This window comes from Peromyscus maniculatus, chromosome 16, assembly GCF_049852395.1.
Source record: "Peromyscus maniculatus bairdii isolate BWxNUB_F1_BW_parent chromosome 16, HU_Pman_BW_mat_3.1, whole genome shotgun sequence".
NCBI lineage: Eukaryota > Metazoa > Chordata > Mammalia > Rodentia > Cricetidae > Peromyscus > Peromyscus maniculatus.
The window spans coordinates 39,497,351-39,520,151 of NC_134867.1; the positions used below are offsets into that span (position 1 = coordinate 39,497,351).

Below are 22,801 nucleotides of genomic sequence, written 5' to 3' on the forward strand. Positions count from 1 at the left end.
ATATCAAAACCAAATAGTTCTTTCTCGATTCAGCAGGCAGATCTATTAACAGCGTCCACCTGCTAAAAGTGCTAGTTTGTCAAAACCGGCTCAGAGAACACCAGACTCCTATAGATTCTTATTAAAGTTTTCACAAGACATGGAGCTGGGAAACTTACGGTCCATCTCAGCAGCTTCCATCCTAAAATCCCTTCTCGAATATGCTGCACCATGTCTGCATGTCTCCCTCTTCTTGCTCTCTGTCCCTCAGCCAGGCAGACACCACACGGTCAGCGAGGGGCTGTTCAATCACGCTAAGAGTCTCTCTTACAGCTTGGGGTACACCCGGGAGCAAGCCAAGGGGCGCTGAGACCTCTAGCCAACCTCGCAGCCCTGTTTTGAAACAGTAGCCCTGCTCACTGAAGCGCGTCAAAGCTCTGTTCAAAAGAGGCAGTGAAGCTCACAGGAGCATGGGCTGCAGGCTGGGAGGCCGTTCCTGGTTAAAAAAGGAAAAAAAAAACCTGCCCGCGGAAACACCCCAGTCTCAGGGATTCATTGGTAGGGGGCCCCAAACAGGCTGTACATGAAGCACATGCTAAAAAAAAAAATGAATTTGTTGATCCAAAACATCTATGTATCATTTTCTATTTCTCCAGGCTCTTTTGCCTTTTGGTTTGGGGACTAACTAGCAATGGCGTTTTAAATCCCCCAAGGTTCTGATTAACTCTGATCCCGAACCAGAAGCATTCAGACTCGATCATGCGGAGAAACCTCTGTTCTTTCTCTCCCTCTGCTGCTGGGCGGCCGCAGAGCCACTGAGACACTGTAGGAACTGAAGCTTAGCCGCTCGGTTCCCTGACTTGGTTTAGCAGGTTCCAAGACATGACAAAAGTCTCCAAAGGGGAGGGCGAGGACCAAGTGATACAAATGCTGAAGCTCTGGAAATTACTTCTGCACTGGTGATGTATGTGCGTGTCCTGAGAATCCGCAGTCAGTGGGGAGTCACAGGGAACTCTGGGTTCCGTGTCTCTGCTGTCATTTTGCTTTATCTTTGAAAGGGGTTCCCCTCTTTTAATTATTTTTTTTTTAATTTTTAAGATTGTATTTTAATTACAACATTTCTTCCTCCCACCCCTTTTCTCTTTCCAAATACTTTCATAGGCTTCTCCCTGCTTCCCTTTAAATTCATGGCCTCTTTTTTCATCAATTGCTTTTGCGCATATAAGCTGTTGAGGCCATTTCATGTTACTTATTCCTATGTTTTCAGGGCTGACCCTTTGACACTGGACAATCAATTGGTGTGCTTGGTGTGCTCTTCCCTGGGGACAGCCATCCCTCCCGTTCCCAGTTTGACTTAGCTTTTAAAAACATTATGTGTGTGTGTGTGTGTGTGTGTGTGTGTCTGTCTGTCTGTGTATATACTACATGGGGGCAGGTGCCTACAGAAGCCAGAAGAGGGAGTCTAAATTTCGTTTTGTTTTGTTTTTAAGATTTATTTATTTATTAACAAGTGTTCTGTTTGCATGTATCCCTGCAGGCCAGAAGAGGGAGCCAGATCTCATTACAGATGGTTGTGAGCCACCATATGGTTGCTGGGAATTGAACTCAGGACCTCTGGAAGAACAGCCAGTGTTCTTAACCTCTGAGCCATCTCTCCAGCCCCGAGGGAGTCTATCTGTGTTCTGTGTCTAGTGGTTGTAAGCTGCTCAGTGTGGGTTCTGGAAACTGAAGTCAGGTCCTCTGCAAGAGCAGCATATACCCTTAACCCCTGAGCCATGTGTCTCTGCTTCTTTGAGACAGCAGCTTACTATGTGGTCAGGGCTGAACTAGAGCTTGCTACGTAGCCCAGGCTGGCCTTAAATTCACAGAATTCCTACTCCCGTCAATGCAGTGCTGGGATTATAGACCAGAACCACGGTACTGAGCCTAATGTAGAGTCACAATAGAAAACTGACGCACACGGCGTGGAGTCCAGAAAACTTTGATTAAAAGCCATTAACCTAATGAATTTAAATTAGCTACGGGCCCAATTTCAAATAGAAGAAACAGGTTTTTACAAGAATCGAAAAATTTTAAGTGACATGGCGGCCTCAGTAAGAGGTTGGACACTATGGTTTCTAACATATACATCATGGTTTCTACGATGGACATCATGGTTTCTACGATGCAGGAGGCTCAAATGGATCCTTTCTAAAGCCCTTGTCAGTACAGGTTACCCACCAGGAGCTAGTGGAGCACCAGCCTGAGCCCTGCATCCCAACGGCCTCAGGGCCCACCATCACAGCTGTCCCCCCCCCCCACACACACACACACACACACTAGCAAAAGCACTTGCATAATACAGACGAGTTCTCTGATAGTGGATTTCACAACCCTGGTACCGTTGATCTTAGCCTGGAAAATTCTGTTGTGGATAAACTGAATGATGATCTATTTGGGGTCAAATGTTATTCTGAGAGCTTTACACACGTGGGCTGATCTGACATCACAGCAATAACTTTATTATGCCAATTCTGTAGCTGAGGAGCCAGGGCAGCACAGAGATGAACATCCATTGAAGTCAGTCTTAAATGCACAGACTGAAACAATTTCTGGTCACACAATACTGTGGAAAAACTGTATGTCTGCTGACCAGGACTGCTTTAACAGTACCGTCTAACGCCCACTTATGCTGCGTTAGGTACTATAAGGGATGTAGAAATGATTTTAACGTTCAGGGAAAGACGTGCATGGACTGCATGCAAATAGTAAGGAAAAGGACAGAGGGGTGTGGGGGCACTGGAGGTCCCCTGTAAGTGTCAGGCTCTTTAGAATTCTTTCTTTATGCTCTAGCGCACCACGTGCCCTCTAAGTAAGGAGGGGCCGAGCGCCGAGGAAGCGTTAGGCCAGGGTGGCCTGCTGATGGGACATGACTGGTACCACTAGGAGAGAAGAAAGGGAAGGACGGGGGGCGGGGGGGCATTGTGTGGACACAGTGCTCCACTCTTCCCCGAGAACAACAGTGTCTTAACGAGATGGTGACGCATTCACGCAGCAAAGCAGCTGCCGCTCAATGAGGACCGGACAAAGGGGTTTCTATAAGACAAGTGGTTCCAGAGGTTGGTGTCTCACCCGAAGCTGCAGAGGAACTGCCGTGGAAAGAGGTGCAATCCTGGCTCCAGCCAGCCAGCCTTCCTGTCATTTTCTCAAGCTGAAAGGCTCGGCTTCTCATTCTATTTTTTTTTTTTAATTTCATTTTCAATGTATTGCAAAACTATATTAATGAGTGATATTGACCGATGAATAAAGGTCAAGCTGGTAACTTATTACTTAGAGGAATGCAAATCACTTAAGTGGAGGTTAAATGTACACAAATCCCCATAAGCCACGAGGAAATAAACATACATTTACAAGTAGACAGCACATGATAATCCCTAGCAAATACACCACCCTAGCAAATACAAAACATGATAAACATTTCATAGCAGGAGTTGATGGATGACCCTAGGAAGGAAGTCTGAGGAATCTACGGGCTTCCTTTTTATGCGTCCATCCATTTCCTGCCCACTGCCTCCACACTCTCCCTGAGGTTGGTCGGTTGGTCGGTTGGTCTGCCGGCCTCAGCTGTAACTTGGTCAAGCTCATGACCCATCAGCGCTCTCCTCCAACCCTGGCCTGCATGCTGTCCTTGAGATGGGAGGGAGCTGTTGAGAGCACACCGTAAAGCGTGGGAACAGCGTTTAGTATTCTCTCACTGAGCCCCCAACTTATTCCCTTCCCTTTGTTTTTCCATCTTAACTTTTGGCCACCACCAAACTGGTTTTTTCCCAAGAGGGATTCTATGTGGCCAGGAGAGCTCCAGCAGCACTGGCTTGTTCTCCCCGCCCCAACTTTCCTGACATGCAGCTGAGAAGTAAATTTGTATGTTTCAGTGTATAACATAATAGCATGCTTATGCACACAGTGTGAAGTGATCGCCACAACCAAGCTAATTAACACCTCCGTCCATTGCCTCACGCTCGTGTGTGATGGGAATGCAGCTCTCTCCTAGCGAACTTCAAATACAGGATCCTCTTTTCCCATCTCCTTGAACGGCAGGTTCCCAGAACTCATCATCGGTGTGGCCCTTCCACAAACATCTCCCCATTTCCCTGTCCCTTGCTTGTGTGTGACAAAGCTTCATGCCACAGAGATTTGGGGGGTCCTGCATCCTTCTACAGGGAACAGAAAGGGGAGGGGCCCAGGGACAGGGACAGTAACGAACATGGAGAGGAAAAGACAAAGACCCTGGTCGTCCTCCCCGGTGACTCAGATCACATGGACCGGTCAATCCCTGAAATCTCGTCCTAGTTAGCTTTCTGTTGTTGTCATAATGGCCAAAAGCCACTCAGGGAGGAAAGGGCTTACTCGGCTCTGAGTCCCAGTCCCAGTATACCACTGAGGGATGGATGCTCAGACAGAAACTCAAACGGGGTGGCAACCTGGAGGCAGGAACTGAAGCAGAGGCCACAGAGGTACACTGCCTATTGGCTTTCCCCCCAATAGCTTGCTCAGCTTGCTTTTTTGTACAACCTAGGACCATCTGCCCGGGGTGGAACCACCCACAGTGGCTGCCCCTCCCCCTTCCATCAATCAAGAAAATGCCCCACAGAGTGGGTACAGGCAAACTGATGGAGGCATTTTCTCAACTGTGGCTCTTTTTTTCCCAAACGACTCTAGCTTGTGTCAAGACAACAAAAAACCAACCAGCAAATCTGAAAATGACATTTTTATAAGAATTTAATGTATTCATTCTTGTAGACTTTAAAGTATTTCACATAAGAAAAATAAACTGGGTTTGATTGTCACAGTTATCAGAATGATACAGCTTAAGCTTTTTGGTGGTTAGCAGAATCTGATGTTTAACAAACCACTAGGAGCTTGGCTATTAGTATTTGGAGAGGCAAATATTGAGAAAATGATTTCCCATATATTTTATTTGTAGTTAAAGAAAAGAAAAAACAGGGACTCGTTTTGTAAAGAAATGTATGCGGTGAGTGTTTTTTGCTTAAAAGTGAAAACCTATATACCTGTACCAGTCACAACGAAGGGACCCCAGCCAGGCAGCCAGGCAGCTGTTAGTGCCTGCAAACTGGCTTTCCCCTTATCATATTATTTTAACTTGACCACACCCAAATTACTTCTAATCTCAATGCTAGTTTAGGAACCCAACAGCATCCCAATCTCAATGTCATTAGGAATCTCATAGCATCCTAATCTCAATGTTAGTTTAGGAACCCCACAGCACCCTAATCTCAATGTCATTAGGAACCCCACAGCACCCTAATCTCAATGTCATTAGGAATCTCACAGCATCCTAATCTCAATGTCATTAGGAATCTCACAACATCCTAATCTCAATGTTAGTTTAGGAACCCCACAGCACCCTAATCTCAATGTCATTAGGAACCCCACAGCACCCCACTCTTTCATACCCCCTTTATCCTGACTCCTCCTTTCCCTTTCCTTGGTGCTCTGGAGGTCAGGGCAGCTTTGGAAGGCCCCTGTCTGCAGCAGCTGCCATGCGGTCCAGCCCCATGCTAACTCTGTGTGTCGGTAGTTGTCTGATTCTCTCTTTCCCTCCGGGAAGTTCGCAGAGGACACAATTCACAGCCCTGGCAAAGGACACTGCTGCCTGTGGGGCCCCCATTATACAGTACCTGGGACAGTGACAAGAGCTGCAGTGCTTTGTCATTTACGAGAAACTTGTGGAAGCGTTTAAAGGTTTGCTTTGAGGTTTTTGTTTGTTTGCTTTGTTTTTGTTTTTGGCCATGTCTTATTTGACCAGGCTAGTCTCCAGCTTGCTAGATGGCCAAGGCTGGCCTTGAACCCTGATCCTTCTGTCTCTACCTTCCCGGGTGCTGATGTTACAGGTGTGTGTCACCATCCCTCCCTGTTTCCCTCCTTCCTCTTTTCCTCCTAACAAAGTCTCGCTATGGCCTCAAACTCATGACCCTCCTGTCTCAGCCTCCTTGAGAGCTGCGTTTGTAGGTGTGAGCACTAGGTTCGACTCTGCAAGTGTTTTCTTGAGAAAAGGAGGTATGAACTACTTACTTGGGCTTTTTGTTTTTTTGTTTGTTTGTTTGTTTGTTTTTGAAATCCACTGCTCATTATTCTGGACTCTTATACACAGACTTCAAATTATAAAAAACAACTGCCTTCATGTCTGTACTTCACAATAGTGACCAAAGCTAGACTCCTATGAAATAACCAAGGCATTTTTATTTTGTCCATGATACCTTTCTACCATGCCTGTGATCATGCCTCCCCAGGTTTCTCCCTTCTATGACTGCAGGCTTGCCATCAATGATAACCAGCTTTGCAATGGGATAAGTACATTGGCGTTATTTAAAATGACATTATACAGACTGAGCCTGTTATATTTAGGAATATATATGTCTATGCATGTACATAAACTCATGTAACAACAATTAATGAGGAAAAAAAGGACATGAATTTGAAGCAGAGCGAAGATGGGTATATGGGAGGGTCTGGAGAGAGGAAAGGGAAGGGAAAATGATGTAAATATAATCTCGAAAGCAATGTCAAAAAAGGTGTGTGCTGGAAGTCAGCCAGCTTACTAAACAACCAAGCAAAGCAAGCTGCCTGGCTAGTCGGGATGATTTAAGTCGAAACTGCTTCCTTCAATGGGAAGGGTGTCAGCCACAATTCCCTTCTCCAAGCACTTCCGGAGGATTTTAAGAGGTACATGAGATCTGAGCTCTTTACTTTGGCGTCACATCTTCCAGGCTAATGACAATGTATTTCAGAGGGGATTTTACTACATGGAGGATTAGTGGCGGAGCCTGACAGCTGGAATCCCACGTTAGCCCAGAAGAGGAACGAGGACCATGACCTACTTTAGAAAGGGACAGTTGATAATTTCTTCAGATACTAGAATCCCCTTTCTACACAGAACGGATGCTTTAGCTGCTCCATCCCGGGCTTCATGATATCCCTACTCTTCTTTCTACCTGGACCATTTCTTCAATCACTATGCTAAACCTTCCAGATGCTTCCGGACCCTAAGCCAATGGCATCTCCCTGCAGGAAGCCTGCCTGGATTCTCTGGGCAGGAAAGGCTTTCTTTTTATAAATACACAGACACATTGATTAATCTTCCTTAAGAGCCTCTACATGGAAAAGCTTTACTCCAAATTACAATGGCCTACTATCCAGTGTATTGTCAATTTCCAGGAATATGGAGGGTTACTCTTCAAAAAATATCAAGTTAACAAATTTAAGTCTGGAAAATAGAAAATATAAATGGGCACAATGCTTACTTACAATAAGCTACAATTTCAGTTCAGGTACAAATACCACAAGCATTTTAGTATATGCCCATACAGATTTTTTTTTCAAAGATCCATGTGTATGATACAAAACCCAGAATCTTCATGCAGTACTGTCTTGGAATCTATTTGGATAGTTCCTGTGTAACAGGAATATTTCCAAAACACCTTTACTAGTGACTACACAACACTGAACTGCAAGGAACCGCCCTAATTTATATAGGACGCACCCTAATTCGAGATTATTTGTAATTTTATAACATACATATCATAGATACCCATTGAACTGTGAAAACTTGAAAGGGGTCTCACTGATCAAATGTGAGGGGACTCTAGCATAAACAATATGTAATTAGCAAAAAACTATAACGAATAGAAGAAAAAACTATAACTAATATTCATTACTGCATACTGATAAAAATAAAAAGAGAAGGGGAGACAGGTTTTATGGCAAGAAGCCAACTAATAAACACAGAAAGAATAATGAGTTACCAAATCTCCACTTGGCATCCAACAGAATAGTAATTACTCCAGGAAAGAATAATTGATGCTAAAAACTCATGGGTAAACAGATGAGGAAGGGGAGCACGTGGTCGAAGCCTCAAAATATCTCTCCACAACAAAATAACTACCAAACAAAAGCTAGCTACTTGATAGTGGAGAAAAATCTAGTAGATACTCTATAACCAGGTGAAAAGGTTACTTTCCCCAGGCCTGGGGCAAACCCTGCCTCCAGATATGGCACATGCCCAATTCAATACCACTTTCATTCCTGCCCACAGTACAGAGCCATTAGCCAAATCCCAAATAGAGATACTACCTCAGAAAACAGGCCTAAATGCTTCAAAGGTTAGTGTGTTAGCAACTGCACAGAAAGACCCTGAGGAAGTATTAAAATTAGAGACAGTGCACAATCCTGGGTTTTCATCACTGGGACAAACGGTGTTACACAGTTGTGTTTTACTGGAGCTAGTTTATTGCATTTGAGAAATATAATATGCCCAGAAGACTGCTCTGGGTTTGTTTGTTTGTTTGTTTTTTTTAGCACAATTAAAAGTACATCTTAAAAAGCTAAAGTCTTGGAACTGGAGAGATGGCTCAGAGGTTAAGAGCACTGGCTGCTCTTCCAGAGGTCCTGAGTTCAATTCCCAGCACTCACATGGCAGCTCACAACTGTCTGTAACTCCAGTTCTGAGGGATTTGACATACATGCAAACAAAACACCAATGCACATTAAAAGGAAAATCACTCAAAAAAAAAAAGTTAAAGTCTTTGGGTTTAGTCAATTTTGGTGTGTGTTTGTGTGGTTTACTTGAAACATTTTTTTTTTTATAACAAGTTAAAAAAATTAACAATGGAGAAATCCTCTGGAAGAGCAGCTAGTGCCCTTAACTGTGGGGCCATCCATCTCTCTAACCCCAGCACTTTGAGAGAGGAAGGTAAACAGGAAATCTTTGTACCATTCTTACAACCCGTCAACTCTTCCTGAGGCCTGAAATGATAGGAAAAAGGCTTAAGCTGAGGCTACTGAATCCCTACTCATTTCTGATCTAAAACAAAATAAGTGCAACTTTGGGATCTTTCATATACATAGGAACGTTAATGAAAAGGGAAAGAAAATCGAATGCAAAACACTCTGATTAATGTTGTTCTAAAATAAACTAGAATAGCTTCTCCAAAGCAAAAGACAGAAAAGGAATGTGAGTTTCTCATGCATTCCTTCCTCCTCAGTTAGAAGCACCTTGTTATAACCCCAGAGGAAAGAATCAAATCTATTCTTTCACATAGTGTACCATCTTCAGATGTTTTAACTTTTACCTTTACAAAATAAAATCGATTTGGTTTCCGGTGGGAAAAGCAGTGATTCCTAATTTCAAACTAGCTAAAACAAAGTATGAAAAGAAAGCAAAAAGCAACTGGAGGAGGAACTGCTTGGCCTAGGGTAGAGGGGAACCCAGAACAGTAGACAAGAGCTGGGGTAGTTTCGGGGAGCAATTCCCCCACGAGGAATCGACAGACTTGAGAATCTTATTCCTATCTCAGACTTAATCTTGGAAGCTCCATCTCTAGCAAGGTCGGTTGGCCCTCCTAGACCCTGGATGGATCCCACATTAAACACCTTGAGCCAAACAAACACTGGCAATGTTCTAACACAAAAGCAAGAAGAAATATATTTTATGCTTTTTTCCCATAAGGTAAAATAAAAGCTAACTAAATGTTTGGACTGAAGAGAACACTATAATAATCAGAAACTGTGGAACAAAAGCTGCTTTTGTTGGACTGTAGCACATTACCATATTATGAACATCAGCATCATCTTTAATAAAACAATCTCAGCCCCACTCCATTTCTTCCTCCTTCCCCAAACAGCCATTTCAGTTCGCTGTGGATGATACATGGTGCATTGACTGCATTCTTTACTCACTAAGTTATTAAACTCTCCAACAACTGGTGAATTCCTTAGCTTTCCCCGTCCCCCAGTGCCAGGGATCCAACCAACCCAGTTCCTTGAATAAGATAGGCAATAAGATAGCCTCAGCTTTCCTTGCCAGTATCTGCACATAAAAAGGACTGAAGGCATTTTGTTATGTATTAGGATGCATTTAATGTACACAACTTTATTACAAAATAAATCTAACCACGTGCAAAGATTCCTGAACTGCAAGCATAACCAACGTACCTTTAGCCACTAGACCTGCCAAGAGTATGCTCTGTGTCCAAAAGGATGGAGTTCACATATTAAATGCACTTGGGAGATGGTTTGAATCATGTCTCCTCTTTTTAAATGTGACAACTAAATAACAATGAAAACTTGAAGAATCCTTAAGGCAAGCAATTTTATGAGGTTCCCAACTTATTTGAAGTCTCTACTTTTTTTTTTCTTGCAAGGATTTACTATCCTAAGTAGTTATGGGAATTCTTTTCTCCTCCTCCTCCTCCTCCTCCTCCTCCTCCTCCTTCTCCTCCTCCTCCTCCTCCTCCTCCTCCTTCTCCTCCTTCTTCTTCTTATTATTTCAGTCAGGGCCTTATGTAGCCCAGCCTCGTACATTGGATGATGCCTGGAACTCTTAATTTTCCTCCTACCTGTATTTCCTAAGTGCTGGGTTTACAGGCATGCACCACACCCACCTGAAAATATATTCTTAAATTATATTATTTACAAGAGTCTCTTTTAAAACTCCATTTACATTATCTAGTTTCACATGATTTCCCATAAAATCAACACAGAGCAGCAGTAAGTTCTCCTTCTTAGTCAAATGTACCGGCAGAAGCACACTAACAGGAAATTTACGGGAAATCTAATTTAGAGGGTCACCAGATTGCCTCAGAAGAAGGTAACTAAATTTGATGACTTAATAATCAATTCCTCTTGCTTTTTGGGGCTTTAAATATAAATCCATAATGCATTTTTAAAGATGGCAAAAATAGATATTACACTCCATTAGTAGGCTCCACAAGTCTGATGTGGCTCAACATTTTTTCCTCCCATCTTCCTAGAACTTCATGAGATGGTGAGTAGTCTAATGGACCAATTAGGGGGGTTAGCCATCACTGCCCATTCCCTTGTGCCTAAACGAACCGTTGCAGGAACACACACAACTGGCTACAAATGCAGATGCTCTCTATGAAGCCCCAGATGTGGGGACAGCACCCGCTATCTGCTCGATTCATTAAGCCCAATGGAAAAGTCGACAAAGGCACACAGAAATCAAGGAGATGTTTATTTGATTAAAGTGGCATGGAGAGAGGGAAGAAGGGAAAAACCACTCAGTGCCTTCATAAAGCACCACACTAAACAACAGTGACCGTCAACCGGATGGAGGAAAGCCCCAGAGACGGACAGGAGGCTCCCAGAGGGACTGGACCCTCCCTGCACACAGGAGCAAGCTGCTGTAGTTGCTCCGATCTGCTCTCTTTCTTCAGATGGAGCCTTCTGCACCAAGTTTTCCAAATAGCAACCATATGGGAAGCATCTGCAGGTTTTCTCAATTTTAATTTTCATAGGCAGAAGAAACACTGATTAAAAATAGCCCAGAGCCTGGGATAGTCGCTGCAGACTGACCTAGTTAGAGCTGGCGGGCTGAGTGCATCTGAGCTGGGCTAATCCTCCCCAGCTTCCAGGCTTTAGGGTTCATCAGCTCTTAGGAGTTTACAGTTTATAGGTCACTTGGCTGTTCGAAACCAGCTTAGTGAGGGTCTGACCACTGAGAGCCATCCCAAATCAACTCGAACAGCAACAATTTAAACAAAACCCTGAAAACAGTAATAAATTGCTAATGTTGACATGAGAAAGCTATTTGTTATACATGTGGACAGAAAAGGATAAGTATTCTTTATAAGAATAATATAAGTACTCTTTATTCTTTATAAGAAGAAACACTTCTCAAAAGGAAGCGTCAAAGGGGGTGGGAGGTAGGTCAGTGGGAGAGCACTTACTTAGCAAGTGAGAAACAGGGGGGTTAATCCCCTGGGCTGGGGGAAAACAAAAATGCCAGAAGAGATCAACATTTGTGCAAGATGGAAAATGCCAATAAGCATAAGAATGCTTATCATTATCACCAGTCAAAAGACGCAAACAAACAAACAAACAATAAAAACCAGGCCTTTTCATAGGAACCTCAATGAGAGGGTACTTGTCAAAACTACTCCAGAACAATGTCTCAAGCAAGCTGTTGATACTTAGTGGAAAATGGGAACATTACATATGTAATGATATGCCAACTTTCTACATAAACATATGTACAGTTGGTAAAAGCCAGAATAATGCACACAAATTCTGACACAGCTACCTATAAACGGTAGGAATATAGATAGCTAACTTATAGTTTTAATCTTTTCCTGTACTATTCAAACACACTGGTGCTCACTGCTACTTTATCATTAGAAAAGTGCATTTTCAGTTTTAAATATTTAGACACAAGCAGGTGAGAAGGACCTGGAGACTTCTGTTCAGGATTTTGTGTGGCACAGTTATTAATGAGGACAGACAAAATCTTTAAGCTATGTGGACACTCTGTGAAGGCAATCACTTTATATGCTAATGAGCAGAGGGGCGAGTCCTCTGTGAAAAGGCATATTTATTAAAAAAAAAAAAAAAAGGCATTCTCCATCTCCACCTTGGAAACAAAAACAAAAGCAGAACTCCCTAAAGGCAAGTCTTATGTCAAAAGGGCACTTAAATTTCACTTTTCTATTATGTTCACATTCAACTAATTAAAACACCCCAGAAGACAATAAAGCAATAAACAGTTTCTTCTAGGAGAATAACAGATACACTGATTTATGATATTTGCCATGTGAGATCCTTAATGAAGTTTGTACATGAGCTACTAGAAATGACTCACAATGCATTATAATAATGCATACAAAGCACAGGCAGTTTATGCACGATGGTCTGCTTCTACCCCATGTGGATCATGTTTTACCACAGACCCCACCACACCCCACCCCCTTTTTTTTAATTTAACAACTTACAACTTTAACAGGAACCGATTTTAGTAGGTTCCAAGTTAAGGGCAAACTATCATGTTTTATTAGATGAAACTTCAGAACTAGTCCTACTCCCCCTGGAAGGGGGGGGGGCGGCAGGGGGCGGGGAGAGACAGACAGAGACAGAGAGAGAGACTGAGGATGAACGTGTATGTAGGACAGACGTCATCATGGGATGTCTTCCTCAATGACTCTCCATCTTACTTGTTGAAGAGTCTCTGACATCCCCGGGAATCAACTGTCTCAGCTAGCCTGTGGCCCGTCCGCACAGAGCTTCTCCTGTGTGTCTCAGCAGTGCTGGCGAGCAGGCACTTGCTGTTATACCTGGCTTTTGGCTTTCCTGTGGGTGCTGCGGATCTGAACTCGGGGCCTAGTGCTTGTACAGCAAGAACTTAACTGAGGGAGCTGCCCCCACCCCCCACCCCCGCCCCACCCTGCCCCCTAGTCCTCAGAGGGACCTTTAACCAGAAGAGCTTTGCCTCTGGAAGTGGCCGGCCAACCTTTATCACTAACGTCAACAATTGCTTGCTTGCTTTCTAGTCTTGCCTAGGACCTCAACTCAGTCCTTCCTATCACTTATTTATTTGTTCCCTGAACACTCTGAAGTCTCCTCATGGCATCACTAAGATCTCTAACATCAGAGTTCTCACCATGAGGACTCTGATGGTCCGTCACAGACCCCATGGAGGTTTCTTGTCTTCTACATGGATAGACACAAGTGCTTTAGATGCTAGCCGCAAGGAAACACAAAGTCCCGCTTAGGAGAGGTGAGAGAACCCCAGCACTTCTTGAGGCTGTGGTGGCTTCACGATTTTAGGGAAAAAGTGAAGGATGGTGGTGGGCATGGGGAAGGAGGGATTTAGCTATAGCAGCAAGAAAAAAAATTAAACCACAGTAATAGGAGACCACAAAGAATAAGACTCGCACAAAGCTACACAAAGAAACCCTGTCTCGAAAAAACCAAAAAAAAAAAAAAAAAAAAAAGAATAAGACTCTTCTGAGAGCAACAGATATCAAGAATTGGAATTAGTTGGGCTAGGTGGCACACATCTTCAATCTTAGCACTCAGGAGACAGAGGCAGGTGGATTGCTGAGTTTGAGGCCAGCCTAGCTTACAAATTGAGTTCCAGGACAGCCAGGGCTACACAGAGAAACCCTGTCTCAAAAAACTAAACCAAACCACAAGAAAACAAAAGATCTGCGATTAGAGAGGTAGGAATGTTTAAAGCCAGGAGTCTCATAACTTTAAAAATAAGATGATTTACAACAGATAAATGATATCCTCAACTAAAATGTTAAATTTTAACTAAAAGACAAATAATATGTTGTTCCTTCTGTCAGTTTCCTAATTTGATGACTTTAATTTTATTTCCCATGCTAAAGTTGTGAAAAACCTAGTCACAGTTGCCAAGGCAACCACAAAACACTCTAACAGAATTAGAACAGCAAGCTCATGCCATTAAATTTGGGATAGGCATCAATTATACTCCGAGATTCATAAGACACCTCTGATTAGGGGACAGCCAATCATGAAGACATTCAATTCCACTTCCAGATATATTTTTCCTCATAAATTGGCAAGAGATTATCTTGAGAGCTTGAAAGAATAAAAATCCTATGTCTTTAAAGACAAGCACAAAGAAAACGTGCTAATCATAAGCCTTCAAGAATCACCTCTCATAATTATTAATCCTGTATTTAACGCTTTCTGCTTTTAAAATAGAATGGGCACAAGGAACCTAAGAAGCCAAGAATACAAAATCATTAGAAGATTCTAAAACATTTTAGTTGAAAGTCATTATCAGAGTCAGATCTCATGTATTCTTATACAGGTTGAGTATCCCTTATCTGAGATGGCTGGGACAACAAATGCTTGAGAATGTGGATTTTCCAGCACACACACACACACACACACACACACACACACACACACACACACACACACACACACGATACGTGGGCAATGGGACTCACGTCTAAACCTGGCATTCATTTACACTTCATGCATCCTTGCACACACACTACCTGAAGGTAACTGTATGTAGTACTTTTGATGCACCTGTGTTTTGATAGTGATCATCACATGAAGGACAGATGTGGAATTTTCCACTTGTGGCATCATGTTAGAGTTCAAAGTGATTGTGGCTCCTTCTGGACTTTGCGCTTTCTGATTAGGAATGCTCCATCTGTATTTTGTTTTAACCTTCACGTTGAGACACAGTGTGACCTTGTTAGTGACATCTCACTGCTGCACACTGTCAAGGGCAAACTCGGCCTGTCCAGGAGGAATGGACACTGCTTCTCAGGCGCTCACGTTATTCTGGTGGTGAGTCTCTTGGTTTTGGACATGTGCCTCAATAATTCTCCAAACCACAAACGATCTACGTAGTTGACTCTTTTTGCCTTTAGTCATCAAGCTGATTACAATGTAATATTATCAAGCATTGCGTGGATTGTTTCTTTCAGCCATTTACATTTTACTTTTGTAATATAAAGGGAAAATGAAATCCTCAGGTTGATTTCAGACATCAGCAAACAGTGTGGTCTTCCCGAGTCTGAGGCGGGAGCCATCTCTGTGGGGTCAGTGGGATGTGCTGAGCTCATTCTATCCCTGCACACCTACCTGTACTACCGGGGCCATTTCAAAGGCACAGTCTGATCATCGCTGCTCCTGTGGGTCTGGATGAGCAGCCATCCCTCTACAGAGCTGCCCAGCAGGCCTGCGCCTTGTCTATGTTCCTTCTACAGTACCAGCCTTGTCTGTTAGCACCCCCTTCCGCCCCTCCTCCCACGGCTGTCCCTCGTCCTCCCCACGGCTGTCCCTCGTCCTCCCCACGGCTGTCCCTCGTCCTCCCCACGGCTGTCCCTCGTCCTCCCCACACCTGTCCCTCGTCCTCCCCATGGCTGTCCCTCCTCCCCACACTCGTCCTCCCCACGGCTGTCCCTCGTCCTCCCCACGGCTGTCCCTCGTCCTCCCCACGGCTGTCCCTCGTCCTCCCCACGGCTGTCCCTCCTCCCCACGGCTGTCCCTCGTCCTCCCCACGGCTGTCCCTCGTCCTCCCCACGGCTGTCCCTCGTCCTCCCCACGGCTGTCCCTCGTCCTCCCCACGGCTGTCCCTCCTCCCCACGGCTGTCCCTCGTCCTCCCCACGGCTGTCCCTCGTCCTCCCCACGGCTGTCCCTCGTCCTCCCCACGGCTGTCCCTCGTCCTCCCCACGGCTCTCCCTCGTCCTCCCCACGGCTGTCTCTCGTCCTCCCCACTGCTGTCCCTCGTCCTCCCCATGACTGTCTCTTTTCAGTTGCTCCCTCCATGCCGCGAAGACTCTGGACATTGCTACTGGTTAGGACTCTGCAATGCTGTGCACGTTAATGACATTTCCGAAAGTGAAGGTGTTAGCTGTATAAACTCTCAGATTATTGAGCCTGGTTTTATCAGGTAGCATTTTTTTTTAAGTAAATGGATTAATATTATATCATGAACGCCTAAAATTTAAATACATTTCCTCAGTTGTGCTTTGTAGACTGAACAACATTCAACTGTCATGTTGGGTCAAAAACCGTTAACTAGGACGATTTCTTACGGTTCAATCTATTACCTGATCCAGTTTACGCTAATACTTCCTGGTGCCAGGACGAGTGGCTTGTACGAAGACAGATGACAACCAGCGAGCCCCTTGTTCCTGGGACAAAGCTGTTCATAACTGGTGGCCCAGATCTGCTACCCTGTGGTGCCTGAACCCAGCCTATCAAGTGGTGTCCCCCAGCTTATCACGCCAGTAGGCAGCTAATGGTCCTGACACAACTCACAGACAAGGAGAACCCTGGAGAGGGAACTGTGTTTGGGTGTGCAAGGCGCACCATCGGTGACTATGAAAGGATATGAAGAATCAAACAGTGAAAGTACAGCTTAAAAAATCTCCCCTTTCCCTTACTGTTTTTCCAAATAGTTGATGAATCTTTGTTTCTTTTTGGGACAGGTATCAAATGTAGCCCAGGTTGGTCCAGGAGTCAATATGTAGCCCAGGTTGGCCCCGGAGTCAATACGTAGCCAAGGATGACCCTGAACTCCCCAGTGCTGAGATTACAGGTATGTGTCACCTCCCCTGGCATTCCCAAATCATTTGTAAAACGTGAGTGTAGCATTTTATTTAGCGGGTTGTAGTAAATAAGCAGACATCCTAGATTTAAGTATAAAATTGAAACCAGAAGCAAAAGCACTAAATGATCCACCTGTGGTTATCGCCACATGACTGGCTGCTCTATCTTCGGATCTGATCTGAGAGAGGGCATTGTTGGGGAAACAGCGGAATAATTATGCTGTAACACATTTGTTCTGTACAATACACAGTCATTCAGAACCCCTGCAGAACTAAAAGCTCTCTTAGTATTTAACAAAGATGCTGGGGGGTTGGGAGCAGGCGTGTAACATCTCCCCTGTCCTCATCCCTAACCATGGAATCCATATTCCAACAGGAAGTGGTTAGGACACGTAAGCAAATAACATTCGCAGAGATCTGTGCTCTACTATAGAAGTAAATGCCACTCACACAGCCATGGTGTCTCCTTGCCGGGAACACAGACTAGCAGGCGTTCTTACACTTGAAGCTTCTATTCATTTGTTACTGGGGATTGAACTCAGGGCCTCACACACGCGAGCACACTGGATCCTCATCTCTCTGTTTTTGTCTAAGACGTCATTAAATTCTAAGTGTAGGATGTATTCTATAGTGAGGTGACAGGCTGAAACACAACTGCCACTGAGAAGCTGTTTGTTTAAGCCTTGAACTTCGGATCATACGTCTCTGGAATTGGAATGGTATATCCTTCCTGCCTCTCAAGTTATAAGTAATTAAACTTGTTAGAGTTCTTAATAATATGCTATCAGTTTTATTTGTACTTTCTGGTTGGGGGGCTGAAACCCTGGCATGGAGGGTAACTACAGCTAGCCTATCATGCAGAAAAGGAAATCAGCATTTGCTGGGCTGAGTTAGTAGAAGTCAGCACTCGGGGTGTGTGTATATTTATATACTTTCCATTTCACTGTGACTTGGGGGGCAGAGGAGAGAATCAGGGGCAGCTGCTACCACGAAGGCTGCATTCATAGGGTGTGATGTGATGTGCTAAGGAGAATCCTGAGAGTCACTGACAGACTTGGTGGCAGTTATAACAATAAGTCTTTTAGTTAGTGTAGAAAGTGGATTGATGTGTTCAGCAGATACGTTTCATTTACATTGTCCTTGGGATTTGGAATAAGATAGATAGTTTTGCAGAGAGATATATGACTAGGCAAGATAGAAATATTTATATAGGAAAAAAATGTTAATCCAATCCTTTGGAGGCATAACACTGTAGACGTACTTAATGCCACTGAATCATACACTTAAAGATGTTTAGGGGGAGCCGGGCGGTGGTGGCGCACGCCTTTAATCCCAGCACTCAGGAGGCAGAGCCAGGTGGATCTCTGTGAGTTCGAGGCCAGCCTGGGCTACCAAGTGAGTTCCAGGAAAGGCGCAAAGCTACACAGAGAAACCCTGTCTCGAAAAACCAAAAAAAAAAAAAAAAAAAAAAAATTGATGTTTAGGGGGTAAGCTTATGATCATACATATCATATGTACTTCACACACACACACACACACACACACACCCTCACACGGTCATGTCTTCTGTCTAACTCCCTGAACATTGAGGCCACATCGAATTGACAGGATTCTTTCATTACTGAGTCATGTTTACTGGAAAGTGATAGAAAAGCAGACAACAATTAGGAAACACACCGTGAGTAGTGAGGATGCCCCCCACCATTAACAGTGGGCCTAGGAAACAAAATCTGGGGTGACTTACTTCACACCACCTCCAAGCCCTGTGTGTCAACCCAGCAGACAGAACATGTCCTGAAGACCCTGTGGATGAAGGGACCTGACACACAAGGAGGACTGTCCCTCATGTCCACAGAGGCTATTGATAGAAGGCCAGGCCATCACACATAGAGGAACAGAGAGAAATAAGGCAAAGTGCTTAACTAATAAAACTACTGTCCTAAAACTCTGCCCACAACAGCTCAAACCCCAGAAGCCGATGTCCCGGAAGTCCCATCTCCCTTCAGAACGGTCCTGAGCCCTTCTTTTATTTATTACTTATGCATACCCAACTCGCTCCACTCTCCTCAAGCCTCTAAGACCCCGAAAGCTTGAATATAGGAAATTAAGTTCAACTTCTTCCAACAAGAGAATGATATAACATGACACCATGGCTCAGATGATCCAACATCCAGAATGGTTTGAAGGCAACTGGCTCAGACAATACAGCCTCAAGGACTATTCCATAATCCTAAAATTTTCTTTGTGTCCCCATAAGACACAGCGCCCCCCTCCAGCAGGAAATAGTAAGAGACACTAAGCCCAAATCCCCAAATTATATGTAGTTTTACTTTGTTAAGGTTAAAACTTTCCTTTTTGGAAAAAAAAAAGGGGGTGGGGGAGTGTTGTGGGATGTTCTGTATGGCAAATGTGTTGCTCTGATTGGTCAATAAATAAAACACTGATTGGTCAGAGGCTAGGCAGGAAGTATAGGCGGGACTAACAGAGAGGAGAAAAGAAAGAACAGGAAGGCAGAAGGAGTCACTGCCAGCCGCCACCATGACAAACCGCATGTGAAGATGCCGGTAAGCCATGAGCCACGTGGCAAGGTATAGATTTATAGAAATGGGTTAATTTAAGATATAAGAACATCTCTAACTTATTCCAGAAAAGCCGTTTGTAAATTGTTACAGTTTTTCTACGAGCTCTGAGTAAAAAAATCAAACGCGCGCGCGCGCACACACACACACACACACACACACACACACATACACACACACACCTAGGTTTCTGGAGTTACATGGAATGTCACCACAGAGTTAAGCAGTGGGCAAAAACTAGTTCCCACGCATAAGTGTTCTCCATCATATTAAAATGCTGGAGAGGATTAAATAAAAATCTCCAAAATTTTATGCACACAGCCAAAATTCTGGCATAAGGAAGGTGCTCATTCAATGTTTCCCTGTTTTCTTCTCTTGTGAAGACCGCTCATTTGTTTTACATGTAAGTTGCTCCTTTTCTCGACCTCAAACTTCCATACGCTCATCCTCTGTGCCTAGTACTCGGAAGGCCACATTGCTACGGAGTGGTGAACACTATGTCTGTCTTCCTGGACCCTTTCTCCTCTCGTTATTTCTTCATTAAGACCTAGATAGCAAGGGATTCTAGCCTTTTCTTAGGAGACATGCGGGTTTTGTTTTGAGACAGGGTATTACTCTAGTCCAATCTGAACTGGAGCTCTATATGTAGTCCAGGCTTTGAAGTTACAGCAATCTTCTTGCCTTAGACTACAAAGTGATAGGATTACAGGTGTGTGCCATGGCGCCTGGCCACATGTGCTTTAGAATATAATTGAAAGCTATAAACCCTTTTTTCCTGTGTATGGACACAGGAGCACACTCACTGTGCGTGTGTGCACACACACACACACACCCCTAGTATACTACTTCATATCTTTGATCTCTTGGATCACAGGAGTTTTAGGAGATCCCTCTTAAGATACTTTGCCAGAGAGAAGGGAACTTACATTTAGATCCTTACTCAACAGTGGATTCCAGCTGCCTTTTAGAGGAGCACCCAGGGACGCTCTGCTGTCCATCATTGCACACCCATAGGATGGAGGCAGAGCAATGAAAACAGTGCCTACATAGTGGGGAGCAGATGCAAATGGGGACGCTGGACTCTGCCTGATACGGGGCTCGGTGTTAAAGGGTTGCTGCCAGAGCATGCTTGTCTATGGAGAAGAAACGGAATGAGAATGTTCTAAGATTTGAGAGAGGAGGGAGGTAGGGTCCAGTTTCAGCTAAGAGGAAACAGATCAGTGAAAGAAAAGATGCATGGCTGTGTGGTCAGAGAGGTCACAACTCATTCACCTGTCACACTTGACTTGGGCGGCTGTACTTATAGGAAAGCACATATAAAAAATAGGTATCGTGTGTATATAATAAGCAATAAGATTTTGTACATAAAAATATCTTTTAAAATAAAGGGCCGTTGACAGACAGTTATGTACATGTGTCCACTGCATCTGAATATATGAATGTGATAGAATTTGACCTCTATTTTGATCAAAGATGCCAGTCTATTAATGAAAATGCATTCAAATAAAAAAAAAAGCAAGGGGTATGAAAAATCATCTAGACTAGCAAAAATACTTTAGTCAATTCAGAAAAGATTTATTTTGAAGCTCCTAGCAAATGGAAATGTCAATCACTTCAGCAACTTGTTTGATCAGCTCAGCTGAAGACCCTCAATAAGTCGACTGTAATGGAAGAGGATGGAATCGCTGACTGACCATGTCCTAGAAGCAAACCGTAAAAGACAAGCTTCTTTTTATTACATGCTTTAGAAGGCTGCATACAAATAAACACACTCGGGATGGAGTGATCATTCCATGGTCAAGAGGACTGGCTGTTCTTCCAGAGGACTTGAATTCATTTCCCAGCACCCACATGGCAGCCTACAATTGTCTCAAACTCCAGTTTCAAGGGGTCCGATGCTCTCTTTGTCTACTGGGGGTTGCAGGCACAGACATGGTGCAAATACCCACATGCAAGCAAAACACTTGTACACATAATGTAAAAAATCAGCAAATCTTAATTAAAATAAGCACATTCGAGGAAAAGGTATACTGTGTAGCACATTGGCTCACAGGTCTGAAATACTTCCCCAACAGCATCCCCCCACAAATCATAATATGATACTCATGGGGTCAGGGAGCATTAGCAGCTGTGGCAGATGGTTCCAAGTCACAGCTTCTGCTGAGTCACAGCCTTCTTTGAATCTGATTGGCCACTCTTCCCACCAGGAAGTAGGGCTTCTTCTACTCCCTTAATCACGACTGGACCTTGTATTGTAAATGGCAAAGTAACCATGGGCAACTTCCAAGGCTAGGGCCGAGAGGGACCCGGTAGCACCTGCTGGCTGTTATTCTTCTGCACTGTTTCCCTGAGAGGACAGAGGTCAGAAAGCCCCGTGGAGGAGGACAAGGGCAGACCTGCTGACAGTTACCAGGAATTACCAGGCCCTCACTGAAAGGAGCCTGAATGAGCACAGGCAAAACCAGGTAGAGAAGCATGATGCCAAACCAGAGGACACGCCTGGGTTTTGGAGTGGCTTGTTGTGTAGCAACAGTTCACTGATGCGGTCACATTAGCAGTGTTTGAATGCCAGGGTTAGGAGGATAAGCTGTATCTCCTGTAGGCCTGCCTCACTTTTTCCAGAATGCCTCATGCTTCCCTTAGGCATGATGTGTCAGCTAGATGGTACTGAACCAGCACACTGGGGAGGTGCAAAGACTACCAGGTATGGAAGCAACTGCCCGGATTGGATGAATGATGAAACTCTTGGTGGATCAAGAGATGACTTCCAGAGTGTCTTCCTGGGTTTGCAACTCTAAAAACATACGCATTAAAAAAAATGATGTGACACGTAAGAAGTTAAAAACAACTTTCAGGATGTACTACAAATTATTCAGTAGCCTTACAATGCAGATAAAGGTTTGACATTCTGTCCCTCTGTCCTTCCTGTTGGGATCCTGCCCTCACTCCCCGCCATGCGCAGTTTGGAGTATTGTGTCTTATGTCATCAGCGGGCGCTGGCGACTATGTACCCTCCTTTAAAAGCCGGATGCAGACCCCCCCCACACCCCTTTCTCTCTCTCTCTCTCTCTCTCTCTCTCTCTCTCTCTCTCTCTCTCTCTCTCTCTCTCTCTCTCTCTCTCTCTCCTCCAGCTTCCCTCCCCCACCAGGCCTGGCTCTCCTCTTTCTCCTTCCCCCCTTTCCCTCCTAATAAAGCTCTAAAAGTAGCACTAAAAAGTAGTTCTGAGTGACCTTGACCTTTCCACGCACTGACCAGCACAGCCACCAGCGCCGTTTACCTACCACTTCCCTCTCTCCCTCATTTATGTTGAGACAGGGTCTCACTCTGTAGCCTAGGCTGGCCCCAA

General features: G+C 44.3%; 1 protein-coding gene across 22 annotated transcripts in view; it reads right to left on the minus strand.

The window, feature by feature from the left end:
* Map7 (microtubule associated protein 7) overlaps positions 1 to 22,801 on the minus strand; it is a 142,033-nt gene that overhangs the window by 76,975 nt on the left and 42,257 nt on the right. Inside the window, exon 1 of one of the 22 annotated variants that reach the window (XM_076552682.1) lies at positions 159 to 374. The exons of the other annotated variants lie outside the window; for them this stretch is intronic. Coding sequence (XP_076408797.1) covers positions 159 to 180 — 22 coding nt within the window. The 5' untranslated portion in view covers positions 181 to 374. Of the gene's footprint in view, positions 1 to 158; positions 375 to 22,801 lie in introns of those variants that run through there. 22 annotated transcript variants of the gene reach the window in all.